We start from the raw sequence: 21,193 nt of genomic DNA, 5'->3' as shown, positions 1-21,193 counted from the left end.
GATATTAAATTTGATAAATAAAATTTTAAGTTTGAGTCTTATAGATAGAAAAATATAGTTGAAAGAGAAAAATCTCATTAAAAATGATCAATCATATTTTCTGACAAAGATTAATTATCGACATAAATGATAAATACTTTGTATCAATAACATGATTACATATAAGATTGTTTGGACAGCTACAATTCTATACCATATTATTGCACTAAAATTAATTGGATAGATTATTTTTTACTATGTAATTGATATTGATAAGGAACCTTTTTTCTCCTACTATTGAGAAAACCAAATTGATTTTCTAAATAGAAGAATAAAATACATATTATGTGATATGAACCGAAGGTAACGAGAAAAGGTATAATGATAAAATGGTGAACAAAGTCTACAGTACCTATACAGAAAGCTAGAGGGGGCAGAGGACCCTAAATTAATGTCAATATCAAACATAAGATTTAGGAAAGGGTTTGCGTGATTGAATCATTCCCACGGTTCAAGACTTTCCCCCCTTTTGTCTTTGCATGATTCAAGAAGAAAATGGTCCGTCCATAGTTCAATTCTTTCGTGAATATATTTATTATAAAAATATCACAGTAGTACTCTGAATTTGACACTTGTGTATCTCGCAACATTTTATAGTATAAAAAGATTACAATAATCATTGTGAGCAATAATTCACTTCTAAATTGGGAGGAATAATCTACTTCTTAAGTCCTAACATGGAAGGAGTCTCACTTTTCACAACCGAGCAATAGTCTTGGCTCTCAAAAAATGGAAACCCGTGACCTGTACACATAGAAGTTTTAACACGTTTCTTGATTATAAATTACTTTATCAAATTTGGATTGGTTATTATTATTTTTCTCTTAAAAATTTGAATTATATTTGATAAGTTTTAGTTAATTTTTAATTTTTTTTATTAGTTTTTAGTTTTTGATTGCTTAGTTTTTCTATTTAGTTTTGATAAAATTTAATATATTTTTTTAGTTATTGCTTTCAAGTAATTAATAATTTATGACTTATCACGTAATTAAAGAATACAATTTGAACTATACATTTAAAATTAGGGTGGGTAAACGGGCCCAATCCATGGACTGGCCCGCGGTCTGTGCGGGTTACGGACCAATTTTTTTAAACAGTCCATGATTATGTCATATTTTTGGGTCCATTCCGCTTAATCCACGGACTATGCGGGTTTGGCTTGCGGGATCCGCGGATTGCCTGTAGCCCGCATTAGATTTGATTTGTGTTATATATTAGGTTTGATTTTCTCTTTTTTACTTTAAAATTTTCTTTTAAAATAACAGATAAAGAAATATATTAGATAAGATAAAGATTTAAAGATTTAAATTAAAAGAAGATAAAGATAAAAAGGATAAGATAAGAAAAATAAAAGATAACAAGAATAAAAAATTAAGATAAAAAAGATAAAGACTAAGAACACTTGTTCTCTTCACGGTTTTTCTCCACCACTTAGTCACGCACGCAAGTCATACGATTCTTCCCCTTACACGGGAATAAAACGCGATTCACATTCACGCACTCATGCGACACACCACAGCGGCACGCTTCAGCCCACCATCGCGTCACCACACAAAGTACATCTCTCCTCTCTCTAGAATTTGTTTTTATCCTATTTTTGTTAGGGCTGATTCATTGTTGTTCTCTTAAATATGGAGATGGAGAAGACTCAAGTTACTTTAAATATGGAATCATTTGTTGTTCGAGATGTTTAAATTTCATATTTTAGATTTATTGTTTGAATTTTCTTTTGTTAAGACATTATTTATTTTATTGATGTAATTGACTAATTATTGAGATTTTATTTACATATGTATTGAACTTAATTTGATTCTATTATATTTTTATTAAAATTGAAATTCTTTTAAAATTAGGCCCGCGGACCGGCCCGTTTGACCCATGGGATCCGCCTCCGTGTAAGAAGCGGGACGGACTGACCCGGTCCGTTGCCAATGCGAACTTATGCAGGCGGACCTTTGGCGGGATGGACCGACCCACTTACCCACCCCTATTTAAAATACAACATACTAAAATAATATTATTGAAAGTTTTTATTTAAAATCAAACTATTTTAACAATAATAGTTAATTTGTCATGTAATGATGACATGTCATTATATTTCTAATACAATGATTACTTTTAATTTTGGAACATAATTTTAAAATTTTTATCGATTTGAAAAATAAACTTATTTAATTAAATTTACATACATAAAAAATATAAAACCTTAATTATGTCAAAACATAAAAGGGTTATAAATATGATAAATATTGCATGAAAAATAAATTCAACGAAAGATGAAAAAATTTAAAAAAATCTAATATTAAGTTTATTTTCTAAATGTTCCTAGGACTTATTTTTCATGTCTTTTTATAATATTAGTTGAATTTTATAATTTGTATGTAAGTGAATTTAACAAAGATTCATTTCTCGAACTAGTAAAAAAAATAATTCAAAATCACTAGCAAAAATTGAAGAGTTATTAAAAGGTTCAATTTGATGATTAAATTCTTAAAAAAATGAATCATTTTGATCTCAAAATTTTAAATACTTAAAGACTAAATTGAATCATTTAAAATAATATGGGGATCAAATTGATTCATTTTTAAAAATTTAGAGACCAAATTCAACCTTCTAAAAATTTAAAAACCAAATTTAACAATTTAAAATAACTTGAAAACTGAATTAATAATTAAGCCTAAATTTTTTATTAACTGAAAAGATGCACTAGAGCATTTGGTTAACGATTTCCATTTCATAAGTGGAGCATCCAATATAATATATAGTGCATCTTAGCTTGCATGGAATGGTCTGACACATTAAAGAACTCCTAAGAGCTGAGCTTTGCTATGAAATGTAAAAGGCACAAACAAAGGAGAAGCAAAGTGTTTTTTGTTTTTATATGTTCGCGAAAAATGGATTCTGTTGTGTTACATTCCCGATAATCTGCCACATAAAACTCAATTCTAAAAGGAAGGTAAGATTATTAAAATAACATTATCCTAAAGAATCAATTTTTTGCTATAACATAGCACGTAGGCCGTAGCCCTGTCAAGCACCATTGGCTTTTATTTAGCAATAAAATTATTGTCTGCAGTCTGCACATGTCCTCACTTTAATTTCAGACAAACTTTGAATGATAAATATTTGTGTTACACACCATCCTTATATTCATAATTAACATTTGGACATGGGTGAGTTAGACCCACTTTGTCTTGAACAGCAGGCGTCTACAATGTGACAAAATAGAATTGTTCTAAATGGATAGAGAAGAGAAGAAAGAAACAAAAAAAGAACCCAATAAAGAAGGGCACTCGATTGGTAGAGTAAAGAAGTCTATAAAAATGGGACTAATAACTTGAGCCGTCTTTGTCCAACTGGTCCAACTCATCCTCTCTATCCTGCAAACAACAAACCAATGTTAAAAAAAGCATAGTTCTCTTTTGAGATGATGTTTCAATTGTAGAATGTGAAGGATGAATGATAAAAACATTAAAACATGACTGATCTAGACATTCAGCTAATCGGGGAAGGTGTTTTACGACATTCAGTGCAGAATGTATGACGATAGAGACCTTAAAACCTGATTGATTTAGAAAATTGTGTTTTATGAAGTTTAGTGGCACTTTTTCAGAAAACCAATCTAACAGAGCCCAAGGTTGGTGCTTTACCTCCAGAATAGTTTTAGCTTCATCATTAAATGCTTTACAAAGTATTTCATAACTCTTCTCCAACTGCATCTAAGAAAACATAAAAATAGCAGAACATTTTCACAAGATAACAGGAAAAAGGAAAAGGAAAATCTATATACCATTGGATTGACTCTTGAAGGTGACATAGCTGATATGATGTATCTGTAACAGAAATATTTCATCATTCAAAAAAAAATATCAAAAGGAAGCTAGAAAGGTCATATATTAGTAAAATCTAGAAAACAGGTGGGGGTATTATCTAGCTTGATAATATAGGATTAAAAATAAATAAATTAATGTCATCTATAAGAAAGCTAAAAAAGCATAAAATAGAGGCAATCACATGACTTGCAAAAATCCGCAAGTTTTGAGATCCAGAGAAAGATGTAACGACCGTATTGTTCTTTATTTTATGTTTTTTATTCATTTCTTTATTTTATGCTTAATCACCATAAAATGAACTAAGGAGCTAAAATAATCAAATTTCTCTGAGAAGTTAAAATTAACTTCTACATGTCAACATATTGATAAATTAAATGAGGTAAATTCTAAACAAGTTGGAGTACATTAGTTGATTTCAACTCATGAGATAAGTTGGATTCATTTTACCCTCTTGATTCATTCTCTTTTCTTTTCCTTTAAGTGTTTGTTGAAAAGCAGGGCCTATATAGCTGTTGACCTGAAGAAACATAGTTGTGTATGAATTCTTCATGATTTTGAATTAATGACTCACCATCTCTTTAACATGAGGTTCAGGGTCTCAAATCACTCTTCTCAATATAAGTTCATGCACTATTAGTTATATCTTTCATAAGGATTTCTTAACACTTTTTCCCCTTCAAAACCCACTGCATCAGAATGTCATTTTGCAATAAGACTAGGAAGTAGGGCCATCAAAGTCATGTTTTCCCTCTGTTATGCTTGCTCAAAAGCAGACAATAATATGTTTACCACGGAATCAATGTCATAGGTTGACATACAATTAGAAAGGCTAACAGAACAGTAGCAATTGGTGATAGGAAATTCTTTCTTCCCTTTCATTCTCATCAAACTTGACATGTTTGTCTTTTCAAAGTAAAATAATTTGAGGATGGCAGCATACATAAGTGAAAATGTTACCTTAGCTTATTTATATAGAAATCCATAGCTACTACATTAGCCTTTTGAACAGTCAGCATGACAGCACTCATACGGCTCTACAAGAGACATTAAAACAAAGAAAATAATAGATCAGAGACCTTGCCAAGAGACATTAAAACAATGCACATAAAACTCATGTGATCCTGTCAAGACATCCTATCCTATTAATAATAAAGAAAACAAAGTTTCTTTAAAGATCATAATGTTCAACAGTCCATCATCTGTTCCCAGCTCTGTGTCCTTTGCAACGCAATGCCACTTCTCAATTATCATCAATGTCAGAGTAAGATACGATGTGAAAAACAATTCAGCATTACCTTTTGTGCCATAAGCTCAACAAGTTGCATTAGAAACTTCCCCACTCCCTTGCCCTGAACACGAGGCTCAAGCTGTAATTCATAAACATAAAGCACTGGTATCTCTTCTTCCAAAACAAAGCGATACTGTACGAATCCAACCAAGGGGCCACTATCTTCCAAACAAGTTGAAGTCTCTGCTGCAGTCAACACTGTCGTCATCTCATCAGCATTTGAATTGGCAACCTCATGCACAAATACATAATGTGCTTCGGGCAAAACCATTTCTTTGCGCTTCACCTTTTCTTCCTCTGGCCACTCAGATCCATATGGTCCTTCCATGTTTAGCTGTAGTTTTGGGGATAACATTTTTGTTAGCCCATTCAGTTCAACAGATAACAAACAAAAACCAACCATGAACAAAAGAAAAGACAGATTTTGACACTTATCATATCACATCATAAACAAACGAAAATAAAATTCAAAGTTTCGATAAACTAATTCTTCTCTCTCTTTTACTGAATTAGCTAGGTGCAGTTTTTTAACACAAAAATCACATAAACAAAAGGGAAAAGTGACAGATTCTCCTATGCATTATAGTATAAACACGTGCGCATGCACATAATCTAAATTTCTAGATTTCTTTCTACCTTAAGGAGACTCTGAATATAATGCTTAACAGGTGAGGAAAGTTTATTGCCATGTCCTGACTTCAAACACACAGAGAGACCTAGAAATCAGGTTAAAAATAGGCACTTAGAACCAACAAAAAAGAATCCAAACACAAAAGTCAACATTATCTCATTCCCATCTTTTAAAATATACATTAACATCTCAAGAGTTATTATCAACTATACTAACACCTCTTTCACTGCCTCATGTTAGTGCACGTTTGATCTAGCTTAAATTTTAGGGGAAGTTATTATATTATAGAGAATCAAACAAATTGATCCAAACAGGCATTTCAATTAGTTAGAAAAACTTGTCAAGTTAGTTGCCAAGTTCTTTAGGAGTCTAGCTAATCCAATAATTTTTTAGAAATGTTATTTATACAAAACTCATGCAACAAATCATACGACTGAGAAAGAGATAAACTAAAATCTTTTGGTATTGACATATCGCTTTTTGTTTTAAAAATGTAGTATGAATAACATAAGGGTAAAACACACACAATTATAGTTCTGAAAGTGTATAGTGCAGTGACATTAGTCCTAGAAGTAAGAAGATTTCAAAAAAATAACTGAAAGTGCAATTTATAAATCACTTTTTTCAGAAAGTCATCTGACTTAAACGATAATATTAACGTATGTTTAAGGACTAAAGTAAGAGAAAGAAGTTAAAATTAAGAACTTTTATTTTGAATTTCCATAGTTTCATGAACTTAAGTTACAGCATATTACACAGTCATTGACCAAAATAGTGTTCTCCTATAACATAACTCATAATTTTTTATTTGTATCTTTTGTAACTAACTGCTGAGTGAGGAAACTAACCTAACTGGTCTAAAAACATGAAACAAATCCAAAACGGTTACCGTTTACGTGGAAACGTCGAAAGTCGGGGAAAGGAGCGAGGTGGTCTTTTTCGGCACGTGCTGTTTTGATGAGTTCTTCAATGGTTTTCTTCTTGGCGATTACCTAAAAATTGGAACAAAGTAAGTAACAATGGTTTTGTTCAGATTCAAAAAACATTCAGTAAACGACACACCTCACTGCGTTTCGGCCTCTTCTCTCTGATAGAAGCGTTGTTCTGGTTGGCACTGACACTGCTTGAACGACGTCGTTGGAGAGACTCAAATTCCATAGCCGGTGAGTGCAACAACAGAGATGGGTATTCACCAAAAAAAAAACAACAACAACAACAACAGAGACGGGTTATACGAAGTGAGCACAATTTTAGGGGAAAAATATACTTAATTACTTGATTATTTAATTTGTTGTGGATGTGGATGTTCATAAAAGGAATTATTAAATTAAAAATTAAAATATTCTAAAACATAAAAAATATTAAAAAAGATTACGATAGATCAAGGTGAATGAAGAACAATCAAGAAGAATATTTTTAAAACAAAATGGTACATGAATATTAGAAAGTTAGTAATATGGTTGACTCACCTATGAGTTAGTTAAACTAATTGACGTTGAGTATATATTAAACTAATTTTAGTTTTACAATTTTAATATTTTTTAATAATAATAATAATCAACAAAATGATAAAGGAAATATTGTTTTTCGATTATTAGTTTTGTTTTAAAATTATTTTGTCGTTTAAACTATTTCACCATCCTATACGTTCTTATATGAAAATGAAAATCAAAGCATGAGGACTTGAACTTGAAACCTGATTAAGGTCAAATAAGTTACACCAACTCATCCATTTACCATTAATTTTTTTAAAAAAGAAGCTTAATTAACAATTAACAAATAAAAAAAAAAGGCATGGCAAGGCAAGGCAAGGCTAATTAGGGTGAAAGGCCAGCGAGGGCATTTGGAAAGTGGGATTTGGATAAAGGAAGATCGTTTTTCTTTATTTGATTTTAATTTTTTAATTTTTTAATTTTCCGTGCTGGAAGAAGCCAACTATCAACTCCCTGGCTTTCCTTCTCTTGTGTGTATATAAAGAGAGCCGCACCCACACCACCACCAAACCAACAAGACAACAACAACTACAACAACTACAACTCTTCCCTCTCTCCTTAACACTGTTTCATGCAAAACCATTTCTAGGGTTTTCGGTTTTCTCGCCATTCTTCAATTCTCGCGCTCCGGCATCGCTTCGCCATGGCATTTCCGACCAAGAAGCTCATCGACGACCCCAATGGTGCGTGCCCTCTCCTCTCACTCTCTCCCCCCTTCGCTCCGTTCAATTCCTCGCTCTCTGTCTAATTCCCCTGCAATCCTCGCCTTCTTTGACTTTTGCCGTCGACAATTGCTGCGTTCTGAATGCTTTCGCCGCGGTTCCCTGCGGAATCGCGTTCTGGATTTTTTTTTAACTGTTTGTGCTCTGTGCATTTTGTTGACTTTTTTGTTTCGCTTTGTAAAATCTGTTTGAACCTTTAAATGTTTTAGCATTAGGCTTTGACTGAATCGCACCGTGCTTTAAATGACGGAAATCGCTGCTCGAGTTCGTAATATTTGATGTGAAATGTTGTAGAATTGATTGCGATGATTTCCTGTTCATCTAGCTGTTTTAGTTCGAAGATTACGATTCAATGTGAGAGTTAAGATTCCGATTTATATTTTTTTATGTTTTTATTTTCCTTAGTAGCACTGCAGTTAGGATTATGTTTATTTTTTTTTTTCTTAGAGAGATTTTGCAATAACGAAACAATTTACAATATGTTTTTAAGCATTTATTATTTATTCATGTATCTATGTATATAACAGAGGAACAATTGTCTCCAAAGTTGATTTTTTATTTTTCTTTTAAATTTGATTGCAGATGTTGTGACTGAATTCATTGAAGGTCTTGTGGAGACATATCCTGGACTACAGTATTTAGATGGCTTTCCTCAGGTGATTACACATTACAGACACATGCATAACTTGTGCAATATTTGTGTGAGTTGCTGAAGGCAGTTTTTTTGCTTGAATGTAGGTGAAGGTTGTCCTACGTGCAGATGTTTCAGCTGCAACATATGATAAAGTTGCAATCATATCAGGTGTGCGACCATGCATAGGATACTTTAATATTGCTTTACAGTTCATTTTTTCAGGAGTTGTGCCATTAGGATTCTGTTCAAAGCGTGTAACAATTGTCATGTCTAGAAAATATTTTTTTTTAAAAAAAAAGTTGTAAGAGGAAGGAATAGGAAATGAAAATGGTGTGTGAAAATATGATATTTCACCCTATGAAACATGTATAAAATGAAACTTCTTAGAATGATTTTGCAACTTTATTTGTTCAGCTTGATTGCGTACATAGGTTTATTGAGAAATTGTGTACATTCATATTTTATGTTACAGGGGGAGGAAGTGGCCATGAGCCTGCCCATGCTGGATTTGTGGGAGAAGGAATGCTTACCGCAGCAATTTGTGGAGATATATTTTCTTCTCCACCTGTCGACTCAATTCTAGCTGTATGCTTCATGTTATTAGAATTGATATTCATGCCACCTTTTCATTTATAAGCACAATGCTCTCTCTTTTTCTTCTGATACCACCTATATATTTGGAAATTTAGGGGATACGAGCTGTGACTGGTCCTAAGGGATGTCTTCTGGTTGTAAAGGTATTTTTCTTTCTTTCTTTAGCATTTTGCCATCCTAAGTACAGCTTTTTGCATTGGTCTTTCATATAAGTATGCATATTAGATGTCTTACACATGGAAAATGTTATCTGCCGTGGTTAGGATCATAAACAGTGGAAAGATTTATAAGCTTATTTTTTATTATAATAATATATAATATCATGTGCCAAGAAAATTAAAAAAACTTAGGGGGTGTTTGGTTTGACTGTTTTCTGTTTTCATTTTTAGTGAAAACAGAAAATGGTGATGAAATTGTGTTTGGTTGGATTTTTGAAAACATTTTCAATGAAAATGAAAACAGGAAATGACCAGAAAATGAAAACAATAAAATTTCGTTTTCAGTGTTTTCAGTTCAAAACAGAAACCTCATTTTGGGTAAAATGAAAATGCGATGGTAAAGAATGTAATTTTAAGCAAATCTAAAAATAAAAAAAAAACAAGAAGTTAATATATCATAAATTTTCAGTGTTTTTATTTCCTGAAAACAGAAAACAAGAAGTCAAACCAAACATGTTTTCAGAATTCTAATCTTTTGAAAATGAAAACAGTTTTCAGAAAATGAAAACAGAAAATGAAAATGCAAACCAAACACACCCTAAACATCTTGTGAAATGGACTTGAAGCTGTGAGTAGCATATAAGAAAGTGTGGCTTTTGCACTAGTATGGTCAGTTCATGATGAGTCATTAGGATTTGCTTTTGTTTCTGGATTCATAGTGTTCGAATTTGGGTGTTGATAGAACTATACTGGTGATCGTTTGAACTTTGGCTTGGCTGCTGAGATAGCAAAATCTGAAGGGTATAAAGTAGAGGTATGTCTAGCTGGCTAGTGTTTTCTTATTGTACTTTAAATAATTAAATATTTAGTATGCAAGGTAAAGTATGACATGTATTTTGCCTATTCAGACTGTTATTGTTGGTGACGATTGTGCACTACCTCCACCTCGAGGGATTGCTGGAAGAAGAGGTTTGGCAGGAACTATTCTGGTTCACAAGGTACATTCATGAAGTCACTTCTTTTCTTTTGCTACCAATGCATATAAATGCTCTAACCACACATTTTCATTAAAACATATGAAGGGACTGTGTGGCCTATGTATTAATGTAAATTTCATTTCTTGACATCAGCATTATAAATTGTAAATATAATTATAACGAAATATTATGTATTTTAGTTATAGTTCCTAGTTGTTATGTATTTTACACGTTTAATGATATTTTTTTTTTGTATGAGCCAGGTTGCAGGAGCTGCTGCTGCTGGTGGTCTTTCTCTTGCTGATGTTGCTGCAGAAGCTAAACATGCATCTGAAATAGTGGGAACAATGGGTGTTGCTCTGACTGTGTGCACAATTCCTGGTCAAGTTGCATCAGATCGTTTGGGACCAGGAAAGATGGAACTTGGTCTTGGAATTGTAAGTGTCTTTTATTAGTTCAATGCCCCCTTAACAAGAAAAAGTATAAGACTCAAATTTTCTGCAGTAGTGCAGATCTGTCAGTCTATGTTTTATAGCCTGAAATAAGCTCGTGTTGTTATTTTTCTTGTGGTTTTCAGCTCACAGCACTGGAGATAGTGTGCTTTTCTTTGCTCTTTGTTCTTCTCTTTATTAATAAATTATTCTTTTATAAAAACTACTTAATAGTTATTTGCTATTTTCCCCCTAATTGAAGTCTGTCTTTACTGCAATCTTTTCTCATTCATGTTCCAAATTATGCTCATTATGTGGTACTATTTTACAGCATGGAGAACCTGGGGCAGCTGTGGCTGATATTCAGCCCGTAAATGTGGTGGTTTCTCATGTTCTGCAGCAAATTTTGTCCACGGTATGCCGCAATATTGCATGGAAAGCTCTTGATGGGTGCATACTAATTAATTGGGAATGAAATGGACTTTGATGTTCAGCCTAAGGACATTGCAAATTCCCAATCATTGGCATGTGTGACAAATGAACTTTGATGTTCAGCCTTTGACTGTACTAGAGGCATTCTGTTTAAGATACTCAACTGAGTCTGAAGAAATTTAGCATATAATGTTCATTTTTACCCCTCTGTATTTCATATAGAAGGTGTCCTATTCTATTTTACTAATATTCTATTTGAATAAGCTACCTGTTAGCACCTAAGTTTTAGTGTAAAGTTTATTTAATATATTGGAGACACTGTAGAGACCAAACAATGTTTTGTGAACTTATGTCAGTACAAATTAATATAAATAGGAAAGTGAGCAGGATAATACACTAAATAAAAAAAAATCTCTGAATTAAGTAAAAAATAAATAATGACCAATTAAAATTAAAATTGGAAAATATATTCAAATGATAGAACCCTATGACCCTACAAATATTGGATAAAGAAAACTTATGAAAGAGCCATTTTGTCTAAGTAGCATAAATTGGACAAAGAAAACTTATGAAGGAGCCATTCTCTCTCTAAGTAGAATAAAAATGCCAAATGGACTATTCTGTCTGCTAAAATTTTTAACAGTTAAATTTGACTACAACATCTTATTAGAAAGGACTTTGGGATTGGGTGGGAATAATGTGCACAGATTGATCCCAAAATTGCATCTTCTTATCAATCTACTCTTTCCTTTCGTCAATAGGAGTACTTTAAGTATGTAGGTAGTGAAATTATCATTCTAGTGAATGGGGTCACAATCTTTTTTTGGTAATGTTTGCAGGAAACAAACTATGTTCCGATAACTCGAGGAGAAAGAGTGGTCCTTATGGTCAATGGGTAGGTTCATGAATGTGTTTCATAGATCTTCTCATTATAGAATATTGAGAAGAAGATAACAGATCTTTAACTTTCATTGAAAAAAGTTATCTCATCTGATCTACTTTTTTATTGAAAATATATTGCCTTTCATTTAGGTACCGTTAACAACCCATCCATCCTTTTAGCTTTTTCTTGTGCATTCTTTGAAGGTTTTTAACTTTGCATGTTTTTCGGGCATACATTTTACTTTTAAAATATTTTGACATTCCCAACTGACAAACCCCATAATCTAGACTTTCAAATATTACATCTGAAAATGCTTTCAATTTTATTGATGTTCAAGATTTCTTTTGACAATATTTTTCCTTTAGAATGTTTACTTAAATGATACTTCATATGCAGGTTGGGTGGCACTCCTACAATGGAACTAATGATTACAGCTGGAAAAACAGTTCCAAAGTTACAGCTAGAACATGGATTGGCTGTTGATAGAGTTTATACAGGGTCATTTATGACTTCTCTTGATATGGCAGGTTTGTTGCCACAGCTATTAGCAATCAGTCTTTTTCTTTTGTGATTCATTATGCAGTTCTGATTAGCATTATTTCATTTTCTGTTAGGTTTCTCAATTTCTATTATGAAGGCTGATCCAGTTATTCTTCAACGATTAGATGCTCCAACTAAAGCTCCTTATTGGCCCGTTGCTGCTGATGGTTGGTAATTTTCTCTAGTTGTTTTTATCAATCAATTTTATTACATGGACAATTTTCAAAAACTGTACTTTTCTAGTAACAAGCTTTTACCTCTAAAAGGTTCATTCGACTGTGATATTGATTGGAGCAAATTAATTAATTATTCATTGATTGAACTTTTGAAATTGTTTTTTCTTTAAAGGTAATCACCCGCCTGCTAAGATTCCTGTTCCAATCCCAGCATCTCGAACAGCAAAGACTGATGAGGTATATCCATGGAAATTAGATGTCATTTCCCTTCTATGCCAATGTAGCTATTGTGATCTAAGAAATTATATTCGGACAAATTTATGCTTAATAACAACCCTTTGAAAAATGATCATAAGAATTCTATCTGATTGGATTATCTGGTAGTTTTTCTGTTTTTGGGGAGGATTTCATTATTGAGTGTGGAATTGCTGTCCATGCCACCAACAATGTCTGACAGGATGGATGTGTTGGGTGGATTGCATGGCCAACAATGTTGCCTCTGTGTAAAACCTTCTATCCTTTTTCACTGAATTGAGCCTTGCTTCAGGAGATAGCAAAATTAACAGTCAACTGGTTAGGTTCCAATGAGAGAGCATCATCATCCAATCACTTTGGAGAGCATTTGGAGGAGTACCAAATGGCAAGCCTTTCTTGTTGCTGACCCATTATAACTCCCTCCACATCAGACTTTGAATTAGGAGCCCATCATAAAAGGACATTCTAGTTCACAGAACATTTTTCACAATTTTCAAATTTTCTTTATTTTTAATGCAACAGTTTGACTTTAAATTCCTTCCCCTTCTACCACCAGCACCTGGCACCTTCCTCCAAATTTGCTTTCTTCCTCTTTCCTGTTCATACAATATTTCTAAAAAGCTGCAATAAATTCTGTATTTGGTATGAAACTGATTAAGATTATCAACTATCAATTTTGCATTAGCTCAATCTAGTTGTCGTCCTCTATAAGTGAACCCCCTGCTAGTCATGCAATCAATACAAAACAAATTTTTGAGTGTAAATTACGGTAGTTAGTATAAAAAGAAGTTCATTCAAATTTTAGTAGGAGTTATGCTCTTTTATGCAACTCAGCTTATTCATGCATGCTATGGAGAGTTTTTTCCCTTTTGGCAGCATGGTGTTTGTTATTATAAATGTAAACAATGATGCTTAAAACACCTTAACTTCTTGGCAGTGGATATCTTGTTTCTCTTAAGGGGAATGAATACTTCATAGTCAACTTTCTTGATCCTTTTTTACCCCACCCCGCCCCACCTTCAGTTTTCTTGTGTCTTAATACAATTTTTGAAATCTGGTTTCAATATTTGCTTTATGTAAGCCACGAAGTCGGCCACAACAACTAAATGAGCAAGGCCAAATTCTTGAGGTAGCCATTGAAGCTGCTGCAAATGCAATTATAAATCTGAAGGACAATCTAAATGAATGGGATGGTAAAGTTGGTGATGGCGACTGTGGATCAACTGTGAGTCTTATCCTCAAAACTGTTTACTTGTTCAGTTTTAACTGTTGCTGTATCATGTGTATTACTTAGTGTCTGTTTTTTTTTTTCTGCAGATGTATAGAGGTGCAAAAGCAATTCTTGAGGACATCAAAGAGTAAGTTTATGTTCTTCATTGCTTAGCCTTCTATATATTTTTGTTTTTCTTGTTGAGATTTATTTACCTATGTATTTGATTAATGGACTATTTGTATATGTTTTTCTTTATTGCGTTATAAGAGTTTATGTTCTTGAGGAACTACAAAGGTGGTTTCTGCAAAAATGTTTTCAAGTTGGATTGTGATATTAGTCTGACCTAAACTGCTATTTTTTGTTCGCAGTTACCCTCTAAATGATGCTTCAGAAACTGTCGGCGAAATTGGTTCATCAATTGGAAGATCCATGGGAGGAACAAGTGGGATTATGTATTATGCCATTCCTATGCCTCCTTAAAAGTTTAATCATTTATGCTAATCTGAAATCTGACTATTGTCACTCACTAATTTTTTTTTTTTTCCAGATATACAATATTTTTTAAGGCAGCACATTCAGTGCTAAAAGCAAGCTCCCATTCTGGTGTCACATCAAAACAATGTGAGAACATTATCCTAGTCACGCAACATTCAACAAGAACTTTACAATATATTTCCCCTTTTATCCTTTTTTTGGTTGACTTTCCACCCTTCACGAGTCGTTTTGTTGATTCAGGGGCTGAAGCACTCGCAACTTCCATTGCTGCTGTAAGTAAATATGGGGGCGCTAGTGCTGGTTATAGAACATTGTTAGATGCCCTTATTCCAGCATCGTCGGTTCTTGAAGAGGTAATATGTGTTCATTTCCCTTCATTATTTTCATGACTTTATTTACTGTTACTGACAATGATTTGGCTTCACAGAAATTAAATTCTGGAGATGATCCTTGCACCGCTTTTGTTCTCTCCTCTGAAGCTGCATTGGCTGGAGCTCAGTCAACGGTAGACATGCAAGCACAGGTGACAACTTATTAATGATTTTAAGTGAGAGAAATTTTGTGGTGTAGATGCTTCCTTATAATTTAGAGTTTAAACTTAATCTATTGATTTTTTTACACTATTAGTGAAGACTGAAGAGAGTTCCACCCTATTGTAGTGAGTGACTGAAGGACCAAATTCCTAAATGGCATGAAAAATACAAAATCATAAGAAAATCCCTTGCATGTTTTTATCTACTGTTTGTCATTACTAGTGGATCTGATGGGGTAGTATATGCAGGCTGGACGTTCGACTTACATTTCTGGAGAGATTCTTTCGACAATTCCTGATCCTGGTGCTATGGCTGCAGCGACATGGTACAGAGCCGCGGCCTTAGCTGTGAAGGCCAAATACCAGAGCTAAGCCTCATACTTGCAATGTGTCCTCTGTTTTGTGCGGATATAGCCAAGTTTTGTTCCGAATTTTGTACTCTCCTGTAACCATTTAAGGCTCTCCGCTTATGTCTTTTATTCATAAAGCTGTGAGAGCAATTCCCAGTCACTTTCATATACCCCAAATTTTTAAAGTGGATGTAAATTTGAAACTTAATTACTACAATCGACAATAATGTCCATCTCAATTTGAGCTCATGATTGTTATGTTCGTGGCTGGTTGGTTTATTCATTTTTACAGTTTAGCTACAGTCAAGAATGCTCGGCTAAAGATAAAGATCATATTTTTAAGGAGTTTGCGATAGCGTTGATATATAATTAGGTCCCCCCCCCTCCTTCTCACAGCATGACCATAAGTTGAAAACAATAAATTTCGTTGGTCATTTCTTGCCGGTGAAAGATATGGAATGTAAAAGTGGCTGATAAAGAGCGTATCAGTAAGTGGGTTGATTTAAGAAGTTTTGAATCTCAAGATATTAGATTTTGACTTTTGGCTAGGAGAACTTCGGTTCACCCAAAAAGAAAGTGTGTACGTTAATATTTCTCTCAAAATTAAATAACTTTATCTTCTTAGTCAAACCAGTTTGCCTGAGAACTGAGATGTGAAATGAATGAGCTTGGAGGAAGACACGTTAATCACAAGATACAGTGAACATTTTGGTAGCCAAGTAGAGTCACTCATCTTGTGATCATGATGATGTCTTTGGACAATACCTCAAAGGAAATTAGGATCATCACCAGAGAATTTCTCAATAAAATATACACTTCTATAGAATCAAATTGACCCATTTGTTCCTTGATTTTTACCCAAATAATACTTTAGTTTTTTTCTTGGAAATATTGTTGAAAGGAGTGGAGCAGAATCGCCAAGAATTGCATATAGGAGTGCATTTGTACGAAAGTAATTAGAGTGATGGATGGATCAGTCGTTATCTTGTCAAACGTGGCCATCTGAGATGTTAGTGGGCTGTGAGTTCATGCATGCATTTAGCTCTCTCACTGCCCCCAGCTGAATAAGACATGCCCTGCAAAAAATTTTGTGGTTTCCGTGTGCATGTATTTTTATGAAATAATAATAAATATAAGGATGTGAGGTTATTCGTAGTATTCATTTAGTAAAAGTTTTTAAAATTGTTAGATTGGAGAGGTGAATTGCTTAAATTATGAGTGATGTGTGTGTTCAAAGACAATAATATAGGTTATGCATTTGTCATCTATGCACTTGACATATTAATAATGATTTTTGATTGGTTAATACTTGACGGTATGAAATTTGTTTTATATTATAAGTGTATAACTATTAAACTTATAATAATATTTTTTCTTTTTGATAAAAGAAAATGTAAACCACCCGTTTTCAAAAATAAAAAACATTAGTGACGGGTAAAATGGATTGTAACTTGTAAGTGCAACGTAACCACAAGTTACTGAGGATACCCTGTTTGTGGAAAACTCCATTGGAAAGAGATCAATATGCGGCAGTGGTGCAAGTTGGCTATATATAAAGGGAGGATTAGCCTCTCAACATCTTGTGGTTAGGTTGCAATTTGCGAATGCATGTGCTGTCTTTTCTTTTGTCCCTAATTACAAGAGCAGCACCTCAGTACTGCCAACATGCCAGGTGGTTTCACCTAAACTGTGGTCTTGTCTCTCGGCTTCTAGGCAGATGTTTAAATTTCATATTTCATTCATACCCTTTTGCCATTTACACAGACACATGCAGGATCATTTCAAATTTCACATGAGTGAATAATGTTACATGTTTAATAAATAATCTTATTTTTTATAATATATGATTAGAAGTTTAATTTAATTTTAAGTTTGTGTATGAACAAAATATCTTTTAAAAAATGTTAACTTTTTAAATAAATTTCAGTATTATAATAGATTAGTTTTTAAATTTCGATTGAAAAATACCCCAGATATTCATTCACTTAAAAAAAAACAAATGTCACGTGGCTGTGAGACAGCTTAAGTTAGAAAGGGGTGGGAGCCATGAACCTTAATTTGTAATTCTGACTTCCTTTCTTGTGGAGGAAGGGACATGAACATCCGTTTGAATTCTTTTTGGATTCGCGTACAAACGAAGGTAAAAATTGAATCCTTGAGGGTCAGTACGTGGTCCTGCAACGTCTGCAAAAGATTCTTTACCACGTATTGATCTGACATTTAAGTCCTACCCTTCATTTAATTAATGTGAAGAGAGAATGAAACTGTAAGAGATCCAATCATTGGGTTCCAAAGCCCTTCAAGGTGCAAATTTACATAATTAGGGGGCGGGGGGGGGGGGGGGGGGGGGGGGGGGGGGGGGGGGATTCTTTCAAATTTAATATTAAACATGAAAAATTATGCTTCAGCCAAAAAAATGAAAAATTATGCAAGTGGAAATAGAATGGGCATCAAAAGCAATCCCGAGTCATTTAGCAATAAAAAAGATAACTAAATGTTAAACATATATATAACTCTTATTATTAGTTTTGTACTACTTATAAAATGAATATTACAAGTACATGTGTTTATAATTAATTAATCTACTCAAGAAAGATGCTAATACCCTTTGAGTAGGGAGGATAGAATTTGCCAATTTTTAATGATTTCATTTTACAAAATCTCAGAGAAAAACTAATGAGTTTGGAAAAGAGAATAAGGAGCTACTTGATTCTATTTTTGTTTTCAATATACTACCATGTCTTAATGTTCTTTGATCGTGTAATTATCCACTGATGGCTCATTTATACAAGCTTAGTAACCAAAGATATCTTTATTTAAAAGTAAAAAAACTATAAGGGAGTATTTGATAGGAGAATTCTTTTAAGATTTAAAGGAATTTTAAAGTGAAAATATTAGATTCCTATATTTAATATGTAACATTTTTAAATATTAATGTTTTAAATCAAACTTGTTGATCCAAGTAAAATTAAGTTTGAATTTTTTAAGTTAGATCTCGAATCATGTAAATAAAAATAAATAATTTTAAAAAGAAAAATCTTATTAAAAGTAGTCATTTAAAATTTCAGCAAACGATTTTATACTAATAACATAATAATAATAATGACAAAAAAATATCAATATTTTGAGGAATTTAATCATATATGTTCCTGAACAAAACACTATCATCAAGGAATTTGCCGGGAATCCAAAATTCACAGAGCCAAGAAAGTTTTAACAACAGTTATGATAACATTTTTAAACATCTATTCCCAAAAATTATTATCTTTAGAGAAATAATTTATGAAGAACATAATTCCCAAGAATTATAAAAATTATGTTCCAAACACGTCCTAACGCTTTACATGTTAAGCACAGAATCCATGCTGCAACCTTTATTTATTGAAACATAATTTAATCATCCATCGGCAAAGAATGATGACCATGATCTTGCCATTTTGTCAAATCACCTCACAAGAACATACTTCGTTGTATGACAAAAATCATAATTAGGATTGTATATTTTTTTACGGGAGGAAGTAGGCAACAAAAAGTTTAGGGGTGCACTGGCTGCAAAGTGACAATAAAGCAAAAGAACATATCCATTTCCTGAACCAAGGTAGGCATTCAGAAAACAACCCAAAAATTTACGAAAATGCATGACAAATATATTGAATTATAACCTCAAATAGCAATGACAAATGGTGGTTGTGACAAATATTGAACCAGATACGGCTAAAAACTTCTTAGAACTCTTTTACCCCTTATATATATTGTCAAAGTCATCTGTCACCCCAACACACATATGGATAGTGAAGAGGAGGGGAGGAAGAGCTAGCTAAAGAAACTCTTTACTAATTATTATTTAGACTTAAATATATTTTTAATCTTTTAAATTTAAAACACTTTTAATTTTGCTTTCCCAATTAAAATAATATTCTTTTTAATCCCTCAAAATTATGAAATATTGATTTTAATTTTCCAACCTCACTTGGGGGACTAAAAAGGACTAAAAATCAATTTTTATTAGTCCCTCAAATTCACTTTTGAGGATAAAAATAATATCTCATGAATTTGAAAGACCTAAAAAAACAAATTTTTAATTAGGACATCAAAACAAAAAATGTCTCAAATTTAAAAGTTTAAAATCATATTTAAGTCTAATATTTACTATATATACATTTTGCAAATTTGAATAATTTACATTTCTTTATATAATGGCAGTAATAAAATTCGAATTAAAACTTTATACTAACAAATCTGCCCACTACAAAACCAGTCATAATAAATTTGAATAATTTGCTTAAAGTCTTAAATTCAAACCTTGTTATCATATGCTATTGTAAAAAGAAAAATACTATTTACTATATAGGTTTAAAGTTAAAGCAAAAACAATTTAAACATCAATATAAAATAATTTTATAGTGTTATCTTGTCATACATTATCATGTGATATAAGATAAAATTATTTATTTTTATAAAATTATCTTAAAAATCATATCTCCGATTATAAGATCATTTTACATCACTATTAAACTCTTATTAGGTGAAAAAAAGTTAAAAGAAAATAATAATAATGATTTATACCTATTTCAGTTAGCTTAGAAGGGGAAGAGTTGTAGTTTATATAAAGTACTAATACATTCAAAAAATGAATGTCGCCAATATAAAAAGAAAAATAAAGCAACTCCTCCGAGTTTAAATGTGAAAGAATTATTTTTGTGTGAAATTTAATCTACCATTTTCCTGAAACATGAGAAATTGGGTTAATTTGTTTAAATTTTTTTAACTACTTTTTAGAAAAAGTATAATATATCTTTTAAGAAATGAATATGATTTGCTTCTTAAAATATAGAAGAATAATTTTCTAAAAAGAATTAGAAAAATACATAAAAAGGAATAAAAATATTTATTTTATTAGAAAAATATTTTTTTGTAAAAATGATAAACTTAAACAAACGGATCCACTATTAGATGGTTTTGAATCATCATTTATGTATGGTCCCGTTTAATGTCTAACAGGTATTTAATTTTTTAAAAATTTAAAGTAAAATAATTAATACCATTTAACCACTTGAAATTGGTTGAGAACATGAACTAAGCAGAGATTAAAAAAAAAGAAGCTAAACTTCACAACTTGTAAAATATAGAGGGCATTTAACCACAAACTTTTTTTTTAGCAATCAAATGGCATTTTTTGTGAAACAAAAAATTATATTAAGAGAAGACACACCCCTTTCGAAATTGGGAAAGATCACCATGCAACAACAGGAATTTACAGTGAAACTAGTTAGCTAGCTTACACATTGTCTAATAATCTAACCTAATTAAGTCACAGCTTGCATAAACTAAAGATTCAACCAGATATATGTGTGAACTGTTAAGTCAGTATGTCAGGTCATATATACGATTTACTTGTTCACCTCATAAACACTATTCCTTTACCTGTTACTTGAATCTTCCCAAGTTCCCTCTTCACATACACATGAATCTTTTCCTTTTTATCAAGCAAAAAACTCAAAAAAGAAACAATTCATA

General features: G+C 32.3%; 2 protein-coding genes across 4 annotated transcripts; one reads left to right on the top strand and one right to left on the bottom strand.

Annotated features, from left to right (window-relative positions):
• Positions 1 to 3,054: 3,054 nt before the first annotated feature.
• LOC114366820 (N-alpha-acetyltransferase 40) lies at positions 3,055 to 7,067 on the bottom strand. Of its 3 annotated transcripts, none has more exons than XM_028323816.1 (8): positions 6,854 to 7,067; positions 6,681 to 6,783; positions 5,797 to 5,876; positions 5,168 to 5,494; positions 4,830 to 4,906; positions 3,830 to 3,872; positions 3,690 to 3,758; positions 3,055 to 3,419 (listed from the first exon to the last, which is right to left on the bottom strand). In XM_028323816.1, exons 1-8 carry the CDS (start codon positions 6,947 to 6,949, stop codon positions 3,369 to 3,371), a joined length of 846 nt encoding a protein of 281 aa, XP_028179617.1. In that variant the 5' UTR covers positions 6,950 to 7,067; the 3' UTR covers positions 3,055 to 3,368. The 3 variants fall into 3 exon arrangements, with proteins under 3 accessions (XP_028179617.1, XP_028179618.1, XP_028179619.1); XM_028323817.1 differs by having other exon boundaries at positions 3,690 to 3,752; XM_028323818.1 differs by lacking the exon at positions 3,690 to 3,758 and having other exon boundaries at positions 3,111 to 3,419.
• A 659-nt stretch (positions 7,068 to 7,726) lies between these two features.
• Positions 7,727 to 15,939, top strand: LOC114368734 (putative 3,4-dihydroxy-2-butanone kinase). Its single transcript, XM_028325978.1, has 20 exons — positions 7,727 to 7,967; positions 8,589 to 8,662; positions 8,745 to 8,808; positions 9,113 to 9,225; positions 9,330 to 9,377; positions 10,135 to 10,206; positions 10,301 to 10,390; positions 10,633 to 10,806; positions 11,132 to 11,215; positions 12,072 to 12,127; positions 12,512 to 12,642; positions 12,730 to 12,822; positions 13,004 to 13,068; positions 14,168 to 14,311; positions 14,404 to 14,444; positions 14,668 to 14,751; positions 14,847 to 14,920; positions 15,035 to 15,147; positions 15,222 to 15,317; positions 15,576 to 15,939. Exons 1-20 carry the CDS (start codon positions 7,928 to 7,930, stop codon positions 15,696 to 15,698), a joined length of 1,779 nt encoding a protein of 592 aa, XP_028181779.1. The 5' UTR covers positions 7,727 to 7,927; the 3' UTR covers positions 15,699 to 15,939.
• The last annotated feature ends 5,254 nt before the right edge of the window (positions 15,940 to 21,193 follow it).

The sequence above is a fragment of the Glycine soja genome, chromosome 9 (genome assembly GCF_004193775.1).
Source record: "Glycine soja cultivar W05 chromosome 9, ASM419377v2, whole genome shotgun sequence".
NCBI lineage: Eukaryota > Viridiplantae > Streptophyta > Magnoliopsida > Fabales > Fabaceae > Glycine > Glycine soja.
The sequence above is the reverse complement of the archived record's forward strand: the minus strand, read 5'-3'. Positions and strand labels throughout refer to the sequence as shown.

Excerpts from the sequence above, each read along its gene's own strand:
- LOC114368734 (XM_028325978.1), top strand. The coding sequence starts at position 7,928 with ATGGCATTTCCGACCAAGAAGCTCATCGACGACCCCAATG. Across the intron at positions 9,378-10,134 it reads GATGTCTTCTGGTTGTAAAG|AACTATACTGGTGATCGTTT; the intron begins GTATTTTTCTTT and ends GGGTGTTGATAG. Across the intron at positions 11,216-12,071 it reads TGCAGCAAATTTTGTCCACG|GAAACAAACTATGTTCCGAT; the intron begins GTATGCCGCAAT and ends TAATGTTTGCAG.
- LOC114366820 (XM_028323816.1), bottom strand. The coding sequence starts at position 6,949 with ATGGAATTTGAGTCTCTCCAACGACGTCGTTCAAGCAGTGTCAGTGCC. Across the intron at positions 4,907-5,167 it reads TTGAGCTTATGGCACAAAAG|AGCCGTATGAGTGCTGTCAT; the intron begins GTAATGCTGAAT and ends TGTCTCTTGTAG. Across the intron at positions 3,759-3,829 it reads CTTCAAGAGTCAATCCAATG|ATGCAGTTGGAGAAGAGTTA; the intron begins GTATATAGATTT and ends ATGTTTTCTTAG.